The 14,549-nt window shown below is 47.9% G+C and overlaps 1 protein-coding gene across 1 annotated transcript; it reads right to left on the bottom strand.

The window, feature by feature from the left end:
* Positions 1–769: 769 nt before the first annotated feature.
* Positions 770–6,118, bottom strand: LOC135384416 (uncharacterized). The gene has a single exon (XM_064613618.1). It carries the CDS (start codon positions 6,116–6,118, stop codon positions 770–772), a length of 5,349 nt encoding a protein of 1,782 aa, XP_064469688.1.
* Positions 6,119–14,549: the final 8,431 nt, after the last annotated feature.

Below are 14,549 nucleotides of genomic sequence, written 5' to 3'. Positions count from 1 at the left end.
CAGAAAAAATATGGAAATTTTTCATGAGAAAAATTAATGTCAAAACTCAATGGAGTTCCTGATAGGAACGTAATGTGGAATCACATTAAACGTTGAGTGTCTGATGAGTTTCTGTTGACTCATTACAAACTCATCAAGATCATACAAGAAACTCAATATCGATTTTTGTAAGGGTTAAGGCCTCACCCAACCGCCAGCAGGACAGGTCATGCTCATTCTTTGCTGGGTTGCAAATCGGATAATATTCGAACATTACATGGGAAGGGAGAGTAGCAGTGATGAGTACTTCTTATGCAGATCTGCTCCAAGGTCACCTTCGTCCTACAATCAGGAGCAAACGACGACGACAACTTCCGGTGTAGTGTTACAGCATGACAACGCCCGATTCGATACTGCCCGTTCAACAGTTGCGATAATCCGGGATATGAAATCTGAATGTCTCCGCCACCCGCCTTACTCACCCGACGTCGTCCCAGTGACTTTCATCTGTTCGGAAGGCTCAAAGGAGCGAAGGAAGGCAAGCTGTAGAAAAGAACTACTTCAACGGTAGAAAGAGCGGTTTATTTGCTCGATGTGGCCGGGACCATCCTCGAAGAGAATGTGGAAAATGGTGGGCCGTCATAAAGGAAGAAAACCAAATCGAACACGCGCGCAGGTGCCAGGAACACCTGACAGGTGATCGGGGACACGTTATCGTCGTCCAATTTCTTACACTCCCCGGGCGCAGATGAGAAGCTTAGACAATCGGGGCCGCAGGTACCAGCTCCAGTCAAAGCTCCAGCTTGTGGAGGTGCTGGACGGGACGACGTATTTCTGATCCGTTGGGAAGTAGTACCCTGCACGCTCGGATGACTCCGTCGCGTCCTGGCTGTACCTCAGAGATACGTGCAAGTGGCCACACTGCTCTTCCTTGTGGTTTGGAGGACAGGAGCACTAGCTCGCCCACCTTGAAGGGTACGATATCGCTGCACTGGAAGCGATGAGCGGACGGCAGCTCGCATATATAGTCGCGGGTCCACCTGCGCCAAAAGCTCGCCAGCATCACCCGTCGGAGATCTGCCTTCTCGATAAGCGAGGAACGGGCTTCATCAGTGGTACTGCTGGTCTGAGGATGCTCAGGTAGGAGAGTCAGGCGCCTTCCAACCAGAAAGTGAGATGGACAGAGTGGTGAAAGGTCTCTGGGATCGTCGGAGAGGTATGTCAATGGGCGCGAATTGATCGTGGCCTCAATTTCAGTGAGGATGGTTGTCAGCTGCTCGAACGTCAGTGAGCTACGTCCTAAAGTCTTGCGCAGGGCGTCTTTGACTGATCTCACCAGCCGTTCCCAGAACCCGCCCCACCAGGCTGCGCGCTCGGCGATGAATACCCATTGGATATTGTAAACTGCGCAGTAGCGCTGGACGGGTTCGGCATGGATGAGCCGGCCAAGTTCGGCAAGGTCCGTGGAGGCCCGCTTGAATGTCCGGAAGTTGTCAGAGTACACTTTGGCAGGTATCGATCTACGAGCGATGAAGCGTCTGAAGGCTTGTAGAAAGTCGTCTGTGGTCATTGAGGATGCCAATTCTAGATGCACGGCGCGAGTGACAGCACACGTAAATAGGACGATATATGACTTCGGAGTGGTGCTCGAGCGATCAGTGCGATAGTAGATCGGGCCTGCGAAGTCAAGCCCCGTGACATGAAAGGGTTCGCTTCTGGAGAGACGATCTGGAGGAAGCGAAGCCGTGGCTTGGCGTGTGGCCTTACTCTCGAACCGGCGGCAGACGACACACGCATATATGACTCTTTTGACTGCTTGACGTCCACGTATGATCCAAAACCTCTCACGCAGTTGAGCGAGGGTGCCTTGAACCCCGGTGTGCATCTGGTTTGCGTGGGTGTACGTGATCATGAGCCACGTAAAATAATGCTTGCCGGGAAGAATTATAGGGTTGATCGTGGAGGAATTCAGCCCACTGAAAACTAGCCGAGTCGTGAGCCGGAGGATACCTTCGGTATCGATGAAGACTGAGAGGTCTCGCAGATTTTCGTGAACGGCAGGATTTGGTCCGAATACCTCTTGCTGTACAGTCTTGATCCAATATTGCTCGGCTCTGTGCAAGTCGTCGGCTGACAGATGAGCGTTGCCTTGCTGTGGAGCAGCATTAGTTGATCTTCTAGCACGTTGAATAAAGCGAAAAATCCATGCCGTTACTGCGAGCAGACGGGTAAAGCTACTAAAGTTGTTTATAGAGAGCACAGCCTCAGTCGGAGGTCCGGGAACAAGTAGTAGGGAGACATCTACGTCAAGCTGTGCATTGAGTTCGATGGCATCTGGCAGTGATTCAACCGGGTTTGGTGTTGGGGGCCAGAATGTCGTTGCCTGCTGGAGCCAGGGAGGGCCGGATACCCATAGAGAGCTCTGTGTTAGTGTTGTTGCAGATACCCCGCGGGTAAGGAGGTCGGCAGGGTTTTCGCATCCAGGACAGTGTCTCCACAGATGAGGGGGAACGTGTCGTTGAATATCTAAGACACGATGGCTTACGAAAGGTGTTAGGCGTGAAGGTGCCGTCCGAATCCAGGAAAGGGCAATCATAGAATCTGTCCAGGCGTTGCAGTTGTCGCGCACGATTGAGAATGCATCTGTGACGGTCTTGAGTAATCGGGCTGCAAGGACAGCTGCCATTAGCTCTAGCCTGGGAAGGCTCTGACGTTTCAAAGGGGCCACTCGCGATTTGGCAACGACGAATGTGACACGGCAAGTCTTTGGGTTGCGAAAGTACACAACCGCCCCATACGCATGCGGGCTGGCATCGCAAAAGGCATGCAGCGAGAAAGTTGAGACAAGGTCGGGGCTATCTGGGTCGAGAATACGTGGGAGCGCAAAGGACGTAAGTTGGTTGAGGTCTGAGCACCAGGTGTTCCATACGATTGAACTTGCAGTCGTGAGGGTACCGTCCCATGGTGTTTTTTCTTCCCAGAGGCTTTGGAAGAGAATCTTGGGGGTTATCGTGAACGGCGCCAAAAACCCGAAGGGATCAAAAAGCCGGGAGACACTACGTAAGACGTGGCGCTTCGTACATTGACTGGACTTGAGGAACTCCGAAATGGAAGAGAGAGAGCATGTCAGGTCATCCCGACCGGTATGCCAAGTGATGCCCAACACCTTAGCAGATACAGTTGACACTCGCGTGTAGCCTGAGCGTTCAAACTCTTGCTGAAGAGTGGGACTGTTTGTGAGCCATTTCCGGACTGGCATGCTTGCAGTTTCAAAGATCTGAAGAGTTTCCCGGAAAAGTTTCATGGCTTCCTGGGTATCCTCGGCGCCAGTGACGAGATCATCAACATAGAACCGTGCTTTCTGTCGACTTGTCGTCCATGGATAAGTAGCCTCCTGGTGCTGCAGATGATGATGTATAGTAGCAGCTATAAGGAAAGTGCTACTCGTAGCGCCAAAGGGAACACGTGTCATGCGCCATATTTCGAGTCGGGGCAACTGACCTTCTACGGATGGAGTGGTTTCATACCAGAAGAAACGAAGGAAGTCTCGGTCCTGAACGTCCAGAAGAATTTGAAGGAAAGCCTTCTCAATGTCGGCTATGATTGCGATTCTGTGTAAGCGAAAGGTGAGTAATAGCTTCAGCATGTCGGGATTGAGATTAGGACCGGGTTCGAGGATGTCATTCAATGATTGTGCTCCGGGTGCTTTGGAGCTTATGTCGAAAACAATTCGGACTTTGGTAGTTTCACGATCTTCGCGTATGACCGCGTGGTGGGGCATGTAATAAGCCTGAGATGCATCAGTTGATGTATCGGTAACCCTTTCTGCGTGATGATGTTCCAGATACTGCCGGATAGTCGTGTCATACGTTTGGAGAAGTGTTTTATCTCTTCGGAGAGTGCGGGTGAGGATAGCCAGACGCTTCAGGGCTACTTCCTTGTTATCGCCTAGGAGTTGCACATCACCTCTCCAAGGAAGTCGGACTGTGTAACGCTGGTCGCTGAGTCGCGCAGACTCGGAAAATCGTTGCACTATCGGATTGTCGTCCGTTCTCACGGGAGAGATATCGTCCTTGATCCCGAGATGCTCAATGTCCCAGAATTTTTGTAGTTCTTTGGTTATAGTTACGTCCTGAGCTTGAACGTGTAGAAGATGTGTATCCATGGGGGGTGGACGTGAAAGTTTGAGCTCTCCTGGTTGGGGACCTTGTAGTACCCAGCCGAAGATTGTTTCTACGGCCACGAAACCGTCACACAATTTCTTCACTTTGCCGGTGACGACGTGCCAGTAGTAATCGCAGCCTATTAGCAATGAGATGCCAGGTATGTCGAGTCGAGAGGCAATATCGTCCGCAACGGGAATACCAGATTCAACGAGTTGGTCACTGATGGCGGCTGCTGGAATTGGAAGGTTTCCCATACACATATCTTGGAACTCAATGGCCTCTATTTCCAGATGGTCGCGGGCCAAAAGTGGCGCCAGTGACATTCGCACCCGGCGAGACAAGGTTTCTGCATTTGCACGGCGTCCTAGTGCGAAGATAGCCAGCTGTTCGTGACCTGCTGTGGGGCATCGTAGCTGTGCTGAAACATCCTTGCGGATGAACGTCCGTTGGCTTCCTCCATCAAGCAATATACGGATGAGCTTTCTCTTAGGGGAACGCGGGGCTGCGACCCATGATCTTGCCGTTTGAAGTAGGATGACCAAGCCATTGTGAACACTAGAAACGTTGATGGAGGTGGCGGCGCCGTCATGCAAGGGATTCCCAAGAGGTGGGGGCGGTAAGTCATGCTGATCTGAGCTAATCGCGTAATCCACCGATGATGCATGCGTAGCTTGCACGTTCTTGCAACACAAGGATGTCAAGTGTTTGCCGGTACAGTTTGAACAGGAAAGTCGCTTGGCAGTGCGACAGTCTTTAGCCAGATGCCGTGGTTTGCCACACTTGAAACAACATCCCGCTTGTCGCAATTTTACAAGCTTTTGCTCTGGGGTGAAGGTGGTAACGCAATTTGCAACGGAATGATCGTTGGATCCACAAAGGAGACACGGAAAGGGCTTTCGCTCTCGAATTGTCGAGTCAGCGATGGTATTGAGCGCTGCGGCAGAAGCGATTTTAGGGGTCGGGCAAAATGAAGAGTCCGCCTGATGAGATGGAGCTTCCCTTTTCCGTGGCACCATTCGTTCTCGGTGCTCTATTTCTCGCTGAAGGAAGGAAATTAGAGAGTCAAGAGTACCGGTTTCGGCTACCGGAGGATCCTCTGGTGATTCAGTTGCTACGTGCCTGGCCACGGTTCCAGATAGCTGTTGCGCGTGGTGCCGATAATACTCTAGCTCCATGTCCGGTGGGAGTTTTCGTAGCAGCGCCGTCATAAGTACTATGCTGTAGGCGCTCTCGGGAACTTGTAAGCTCTTCAAATTCCGCATCCGTACTCTTACAGTGTCATCAAGGCAGCGGAGCTTCGTCACGTCGTCAGATGATCTTACATGAGGGAGTTCTAAAAGCTGTCCCATATGCTCTGTGATGAGTCGATCCCGATTGCCGAACTGTTGGGTCAAGATACTGATGGCTGCCGGATAGTTGTCCGCAGTCAAGTCGAGTCCCTTTATTGCCAGTTCAGCCTTTCCCTTCACAAGCGAACGCAGATATTGAAATTTTGCTATCGCCGACAGAGACGAATTCTCGTGTACACCGGAGTTAAATTGATCCCAGAACGATTGCCATGCTGATAACTCTCCCGCAAACGAGTCAATCTGAAGTTTGGGCAAGCGTGGCCCGGTTGCGGCAGGACGTGGGGCCACTGTTCTGTTAGAGATGGATGGCCTGTCATGGGCGCTTGAAGGCAACTGTACGACGCATTGCGAGAGGTGTCGATTGGCACTGAGTGTTGCCTGAGCGATAGTTTCCAGGTACTGATCGCATCCTTGCGCCTCAGCATCAATCTCTTGATCGTCGACCAGCGCCGCTATTTCGCTGTCCATACCTGCGAGTACGGTGGCCTTCGCGGTAAGGAGAGAAAGCTTCAACTCGAGGTCTGGACGTGAAGGGCATTCAGCACTGAGAATCTCTTTGATTTCATCAGCCAGCTTCGTGATTCGTGACCGAACCGGGGCACGTAGTTTTCGAAGGCGGTCCATCGTTGAAGAGCTCTTTCGCTAATATTCCAGAAGAGACTTGGGTTCCCGAGAGAGAAGTAGGTTCCAGAGTGGGTTCCAGGAAAGACGGGGCTCCCGGGTTTCGGCACCAAAATTCGTGTAGAAAAGAACTACTTCAACGGTAGAAAGAGCGGTTTATTTGCTCGATGTGGCCGGGACCATCCTCGAAGAGAATGTGGAAAATGGTGGGCCGTCATAAAGGAAGAAAACCAAATCGAACACGCGCGCAGGTGCCAGGAACACCTGACAGGTGATCGGGGACACGTTATCGTCGTCCAATTTCTTACACAAGCATTTCTGAAGCGATAAGTGGGTAAAACCCCGGTGCACGAGTGGCTACAGTCACGACCAAAAGAATTATTCTCGGGACGTATTCGTGAACTTCCGAAGCGCTGGAATTCGTGTATCGCATGTCATGGGTACTACGTTGAAAGTTAATGTGGGTAATTTTTTCCCCCATTTTTCTCATTTGCCTCACGATAAATAATTAAGTTTTCATTTGAGTCACCCTCGTTGATTGAAATAGTGCAGTCGCCACAAAAAAAAAAAAAAAAGAAAGGCCAGACACGGGAATTGAACCAGGCATGCCAGCGTAGCGTAGTGGTTGACGCACTAGAGCGCTAATCGAGAGGTTCATGATTCGATTTCTGTCGCCCTCCGTTTTTTTCGACGGCTGTCATATTTCAATGTGTCTTCCTGGCACTCTGTGTCTGCATGTCATGAAAATATTTGTCGCATCTTACTGCTCTCGATTATTTCTTAAATACGATGCGTGTTATATAGACACACTGCCAATGCCTTCTTTTTATGTTCTCCTCAAACGAAAGTTTAGTTTCATTCGCAGTCGTCAGGGCCCCCATTGATATATTTCATACCAGCACCAAGCACGAAACCAACATTCGACTTACAAGGCTGAATCACTGAATTTTTAAAGCCCTGTTTGATGTTCCGGATGGCAATTCATGTTGAGTTGCAGGACATTTTTCTGAAACCCCCGCACAGTGGGCGCCAGAGTTTTCAGTACTTATCACATCTGCACACGTCATCTGCAAGAACAGAAACCACACGCTGGATGAATCGCCTGACTTCTGCGTGAAGTCGTTTCCAGGGTTTTTCTCCTCATTGTAGAAGTGAAATCATGCGCTTCAGTCACACGCGTTTGTTGTTTGTTCTCTCTGTTTGCTGTTGTGCCCGCATGCGGCGACACACGCCCGGTTCGACGCCGCCAAGCCGCGAACGGCAAAGCAATGACGGAACTCTGGCAAGCGTGGCACAGGCATTATGGCGGGCTACAGGCATCAACAAACGAAGCGCGCTCACCGGCATGGCGCAAGGACAACAGTATCAGAGTTCGAGGTAACTCGTTCCAAGTAACTCGTTACTGTAACTAAGTTCCTTTTTTTTGGTAACTTGTAACTTAACTCGGTACTTTTGCGCCGTTGTAACTTTCAGAGGAACTCGTTCCTTTTTCAGGTAACTTTGCCGAAGTAACTTAAGTTAAGTTCCAAGTTACTTTTAACTCGCTTTTCACTCACGCCCACATATTTTCTTGCTTTCTCTCCGGTTCCTTCATGGCATTTTTTGCCATAAAACTTGATATTCAATCAATTACAGTATTTTATTCAGGAAGTAAGAACCGCTGCCATTGAAATGAAGCTGAACCATTGTGCGCCCATAGGGGGTAAGATGGAAAGCGTTCGAATAGACCTCTACCAGAGAAACGTCATCATGACATTAGTAGACAGACCGAAACAGAAACAAATCGGAAGGAGCGCTGGGTTCCACGAACGCGCACTTGTTTGCTGTCTCCCATTGGAAGAAAAGTACGACCGAGTGTCGCGTCCCTTTAAGGGACCATGTCGTAATCCCCTCAAGACCGTGGCTTCCGGGCGCGACCTTGTTCACCTCTAGCTTCGAGCGTAGTTCAATTCTACCAAATTTTGGCGCTGTCGAACACTATGACGTCATTTGTTTACAAACAGGGAGAGGTCTATTGTTGGACATAAACGAAAACCATCTAAGCGTGTTGCACTCCTCAGCAGGCAACTCAAGGTTAACTGAACTGCTCACGCGCGCTGCACCTGCGTAATGCAATTTTGTGTCGAAAGTAACTTGGAACTAACTCGTTCTTTTTTTTAAGTAACTCAGTAACTGCGAGTTACATTTCATGCTGAAGAACTTCGTCATGAACTTAGTTACATTTTGCACACGGTAACTTAACTTGTAACGAGTTCTTTTTAACGGGTAACTTCTCAATCTATTGTATATGTACGCTAGTTCGGAAGGACAAAAAATTGTACGTTCCACATACTGGTGTTAGAAACTAAAAAAAAAGTTGAACAAAGATCTGATATTCGGATAACAAATTCGGAACACCCCCCCCCCCCTTTTACCATTTGAAGATGCATGACTCATGTTGTATTTCCGCAACATATTTGTTCTCTGTGACGCGGATGTTACTCAAAGGGAGGAAGAGGGGGAGTTGGTGATAGTTCATGTCGCTTCAATGCAGCGCTGAGACGGGACGAAGGGCGGTTAAAACAAGGAGACAAACGTGTCTGCAAACTCACAACTGACAGGAATTTATTTGCGCAGACAAATTTAAACAATCACAAAGGAAAATAGGTGGCGCACTAGCTACACAAAATTCTATGCCCCTAGTGTGGTCCACGTGGGCCCGCAAGGTCAACCCCACACTCCACGTTTAGAAAGTCTTTTTCTAGGTCAGTCAACGCAAGGGACGGGGCACTGATACAATATGTCCCTTTTCTGTGAACACAGAAGGCTTCAATTATCTCGCGTACAGTGTTATCAGAGTTCTTGCACAAAACAGATGTTTTATCGAAGCATGGTATGCACTCGCAGTCCCTACAGTGCAGGCCAATGTGGCCTGATGGTGTGTGGTGTGATTTTGGAACATGGAAGATTGGAAGGTTTTGGAACATGCATCGACTATACGCCGCACCCCATCAGGCCACCTTGGCATGCACTGTAGGGACTGCGAGTGCATACCATGCTTCGATAAAACATCTGTTTTGTGCAAGAACTCTTATAAGACTGTACGCGAGATAATTGAAGCCTTCTGTATTCACAGAAAAGGGACATATTGTATCAGTGCCCCGTCCCTTCCGTTGACTGACCTAGAAAAAGAGTTTCTAAACGTGGAGTGTGGGGTTGACCTTGAGGGCCCACGTGGACCACACTAGGGGCATAGAATTTTGTGTAGCTAGTGCGCCACCTATTTTCCTTCGTGATTGTTTAAATTTGTCTGTGCAAATAAATTCCTGTCAGTTGTGAGTTTGCAGATACGTTTGTCTCCTTGTTTTAACCGCCCTTCGTCCCGTCTCAGTGCTGCATTAGAAGCGACATGCGGATGTTACATCACATTACTGTATAGCTTAGCGAAGTATAACTTAAACGTAAGTGCTACCTTGAACTCCATAGCAGCATTGCTGCTATGAAGTTCAGAGAGTTAGAGCAATACAAAGGCACTAAAATGCAAAGCCAACTAGCTTTTAAAGGATAGTTCGTGTTACAATTAGTGCCATTCAAACAAAATTAGTTCACACAACATTACCGTTTAGAAGAAAAACACAATGAAAACGGAGTCGTCTTGGGCGGCGACGAATGGGATCCCCAGGTGGCAAAGGTTGGCAGCATCCAATGAGAGAGCAGGAGAGCGCTTGCGTACCTAATGTGGGCGTGTGGATTTGTCACACCGAACATTTGATACACCATTTGATGATTGGATGTAGCAAACATAACGAAAAAAAAAAAGATTTTGGAACGCACAACCCTAATTAATTTCTGAAACCGTAGGATTCAGGAAACCAACCAGACACGAAGAAACACAGACACGCGACGGACGACACGGTCACGACTTTCGCCCACACCACACCACCCCACACTGCCGCCGCCACTACCGCGACCGGCTTCGGCTACGAGCCTGGAAAGGAGTGGACAGTGACAAAATCCGTAGCCAACATAAGCAATGGGGCGAGCGTTGCCAACAGTTTTCGGAATAGACCAGTTCAGAAAATCCCATGATGCCTAGCGACGCGGTGCAGTATGGGGAGTTGCTACCATGGGAGAGAGGGAAACCAGTTTCGATTTTTCTCCTCCACCACGGCTGTTTCCGGTCGGCGGTCAGTACGGCATTACCGGTCGGGACGCACGGACGCCGCTACTGCAAGCAAGATATCACGTTCCAACGGCTACGACCGTATTACGCACATGGAGTAAGTATTAAGAACAATCTACTCTATCATTGAAGTGAGGATTAGTAAGAAAACTGTGGTTGCCAACAAGAATGACTTGTTGTCAATAAGTATTCACAGGTAACACTAGTTTCGATTGTGCGCGGCGTGCACCGTCTAGCTTTAAGTTACGTTAGTATAGTGTGCTTTCCACATAAAAAAAAGTTTATTTAGTCAGCTTGGACTCAGAGGGGAAGATTTTATCGGTATCGAGCTGGAAGAGCTGGCAAGGCAATCAAAGCATTGACGAGGCCGTTGAAGCGAACGACGTACATGCGCGGTCACGGTTGTCTGAAATTGCCTTCGCAGCCCATATTACCTATTGTTGAGCTTTAAAGTGTTAAAGGAAGACTCCGGGACAATCCGAAACTGTTATAATGACTGTGTAAAGAAGCTCGATACATCCTTCCGAAATGAGAAATATAGTTGGTTTGGCAATCGGGGACTCGTTAGTTGCCAAAAGAGCTGGGAAGCTCAAAACGAAACCGAAACTTCTGGAGGTTCCCTCTACTACCTCCTGTACCATGCGTGACGTCACCGGTAGTCTCGTGTGGGCCACCGGCTGTTTTTCGGGCACGCGCTTTGTAACTTCTTCGTGTAGCGCGGATGACCAGTCGTCTGCTTCCTCGATTTCGCTCTAAGATATTCGCCAGCGGTAACAGCAAAACCTACAGAAAGCCGTACACGAGGAATACCGGTGAGGTGAAGCACAGTGTTGCTGGACTGCTTTTCCGTGGAGGAGCGCCTAATCACTCGAAAATATTCATTTTCAAATCATCTGGGCCACTTGGGGATGTGAAATTGTGTTCACTGAAATATCATACGGTACGGATTGATGTCGCACTGTTACCTCAACACGTTTTTGGTGCGGAGTCTCTCTTTTAAGCCAGTATCGCATTCGAAGGCAGACCATTTGCTGCACGTGTTTATGCTGCAGGTGCTTGGATGAGTAATGTTGCTCGAAGGTGACTGAGGAACGTTCAGACATTGTTGCCTAGCAACACTGGAGAAATATATTGCACTGTCACGTTACAGGAACATCGTAAAATGGATAATAACGTTGACCCACAATTGGTAATATTATAATAATGTTAACGGACGTTGCAGATCATTGTCCACATTGGACAACATTTGCAATGTTGCTTCAACGTCACGGCAACAATGCGTGCTACTAGGGTATATTCAGCTTCACCACAGTGTAGCTGTCTGGTTGTAGCAGCAAACACACAACATGTCAACTAGTATACGTTTACTGACGCTGCTTCGTTAATAATTGTTGTGTGACCTCCTGTCGTACCTTGTCTGGATGTGTGTTACCCAAGCACGCTGATTAGTCCATACGGCTAGTGCAGGTTTCGAAATTTAGCTGCTCAGGTTCATTGCCAATTTTAAAGCTACATGTATTTGACGTATCTGAAGCGGACTGACCACATTTCAGAAATATGTTGTATGTTACAGGCATAGTCCCCCCCCCCCCCCAATCATGTGAAAGATCTCCCAAAGGGTCCCTCGACCAGACAGCTTAAAGGCTTCCCAAATGAGTTTTGTGAAAAGTCCATCTTGAACTATCAGCACTCCGTGGGTGCGACAAAACACTACGTACAAGGATATGCAATGTTCCAGGCAGAAAAAGTTCGAAATGTGCTACTGCATCACGCCACAGACACTATAGTGAAGGCCACAGTTGAAGCGTCGTTTACACTGCGAAAGGAATATGTTGTTTCGCTTTGTGTTAATGGAAATGGCAAAATTGGAGGCGGCTATTGTCAGTGCCCAACTGGCAGTGGTGGTGCCTGCAAACACGTTGGAGCTTTGGCATGGTTTGTTTTGGACGTGATTCGTGCCAACTGCTCTTATGTTCCTGACAAAGTTTCGTGCACTGAGCAACCGCAGAAAGGGGGTCGCAGCCATGCTAAATGGAACCTTCAGTGCAACGAGTTTCCACAGCCTGTGTTTAAGAAACATGTTCCGGGTAAACAAGCAGCACCAGCGAAACGGTCGAAGTTGAAAGCTGAGGTATCACCCACAGAAGATGCTCTGAAGATGCTCGCAAATAGTATAGCTGCAAGCAGTACGGAATTCCAGATGCACGCCCGAATATTGCAAGCGGCCAACTATCAGCCTGTGAGAAAAGTGCAATGCCACACCAACATTTCACAACCCATAGAAGAAAATCCCATCAGCCTGCCCATACAAGAGCTGTGGAAAGAGTGTGCTGAGTCACATACGGCAGTACACAGCATCGGCCTAATAGAAGCACAGGAGCTCGAGAGACTCACACGTGGCCAAGGCTCTGTGAAACTGTGGATGAAAGAAAGGTCTACTATGTTGACAGCTTCAAACTTTGGTGACGTCATCAGAAGGAAAGCATTAGTAGGCAGGACAGGACAGGACATTCATCGACAGGATATTTTGCAAGCAGTCCCACAGCACAAGATATATGAGGACTGGACAAGAGAACGAAAAAGCACCCATACTGAGATACAAGAGAGAAAGAAATGTCCAAATTTTTCCAGTGGGACTGTGTGTGAATCCTGGAGTGCCGGACCTAGGTACCTCCCCTGATGGTCTCGTTTATGACAGAGAAATTAATGGCTATGGGCTCCTCGAGGTCAAAACGCTGGCAAAAGCGAAAGATAATAACATGCAAACTGCACATGCCCTTGCTTCCAATATGGCGCCCTTTCTAAAAGACGAAAATTTGAAGCACACACATAAATATTATTACCAGATACAAGGTCAGCTGGCTTTGACCGGACTTCTGTGGTGCGACCTTGTAGTCGACAGTGGTAGCGGCAGCCCATTTGTGCAAAGGATTGAATTTAATTATCACCTATGGAAAGCAACAATGCTTCCAGCACTGTTCAAATTCTACAGCTTCACAGTGAACAGGAACAAATCATTGTGTGATTAGGTCAAATGTATGTGAGACTATCATCATTCCTTCCATTTGAAAGTGTATTTCCACGAAAAGTTGTGGCACTGTGATAGATCTTGCATACATCATGCACATATTGTATTGCACGTTAGAGTACTGACAAAAAAGAATTACTATTCTACGTGTAATTGCTTCAAATAGTCACATTTTACTTTTATCCAGAGTAACTCGCGACCAAGTGTCACAAGCCCTTTAATGTCATGAGTACTAGGTGAGGCCATTTGTTTGTAATATATGTATATAGTACATGTAAGCCCGTACACATTTCCATTCAAACTTTCTGTTAACGTGGCCAAGTGTGTACCGCCTTTGAAAAGTACAGGCCAGTTATCATTTTTAGCTAAATGTGGTTTTATCTCTGCTTTTGGTGGTGCTGATTCAGAACATGAGGTTGTTTACGTGCTAGCCAAAAACAGTTCTTTTTCAAGAGAAACACTATGTAACCACGACATAAGTATGTGTGAGCTGTAGTTGCTACTTAACATGGAAAATAGACCAGAAGCCAGGAATCATGTTAATCATGTGTCATCTTCAGCAAAAGATTTTTGATTTGATTGTAAGTTTAATGGCGCAGCGACAACTGAAATCATAGTGCGCCAAATACGATGATGATACATGAACGGGTTATGTTAAGAGCATAGTGATTTAATTAAAAGGACAGTTGTGTAACTACACTTCTGTGTAAATTGGAAGGTAAAACTGGTGAACTAAAACTTCACAACTGGTTGATTACATTCACCTCTCTAAAAAAATTAAAAAAATTTTCAAAGGGAACGAGAGCCTCATCACCCAGCAAAAGTGATGGGTGAAGAGACAAATAGTGGTCATAAAAGAAAGGGAAACACTGCTTACGATGTTTCTCAAACAAAGGGCAAGTGATGAGCAGGTGTAAAACGGAAAGGTCAGCTCCGCACCTTGTGCACACGGGTGCTTCCTCTCCCCGTAAAAGATGTGCATGAGTGAGGAAGGTGTGGCCTAGCCTCAGTCGACTCCATAGGGCCTCATGATGTCGCTTTGGAAAAAGTTGAACACATGCGCCAACATGAGGTTTGACTGTATGAAGTTTGTTGTGTGTTTGTGTTGCCCAGAAACCCTGCCATTTCTTGTTGATGTCTTTCTTGAGTTGCAGCATCAGGTCACTAGACGGAATTTCAAAAGGTGTGATATCATTTCCTTGGGCAGCTGCAGCTGCACGATCAGCTTTCTCATTTCTGCGAAT

Source organism: Ornithodoros turicata, chromosome 2 (assembly GCF_037126465.1).
Source record: "Ornithodoros turicata isolate Travis chromosome 2, ASM3712646v1, whole genome shotgun sequence".
In the NCBI taxonomy this organism is placed as follows: domain Eukaryota; kingdom Metazoa; phylum Arthropoda; class Arachnida; order Ixodida; family Argasidae; genus Ornithodoros; species Ornithodoros turicata.
The sequence above is the reverse complement of the archived record's forward strand: the minus strand, read 5'-3'. Positions and strand labels throughout refer to the sequence as shown.

What these genes read in the sequence shown, in the direction of transcription:
- LOC135384416 (XM_064613618.1), bottom strand. Translation starts at nt 6,118, where the DNA reads ATGGACCGCCTTCGAAAACTACGTGCCCCGGTTCGGTCACGAATCACG.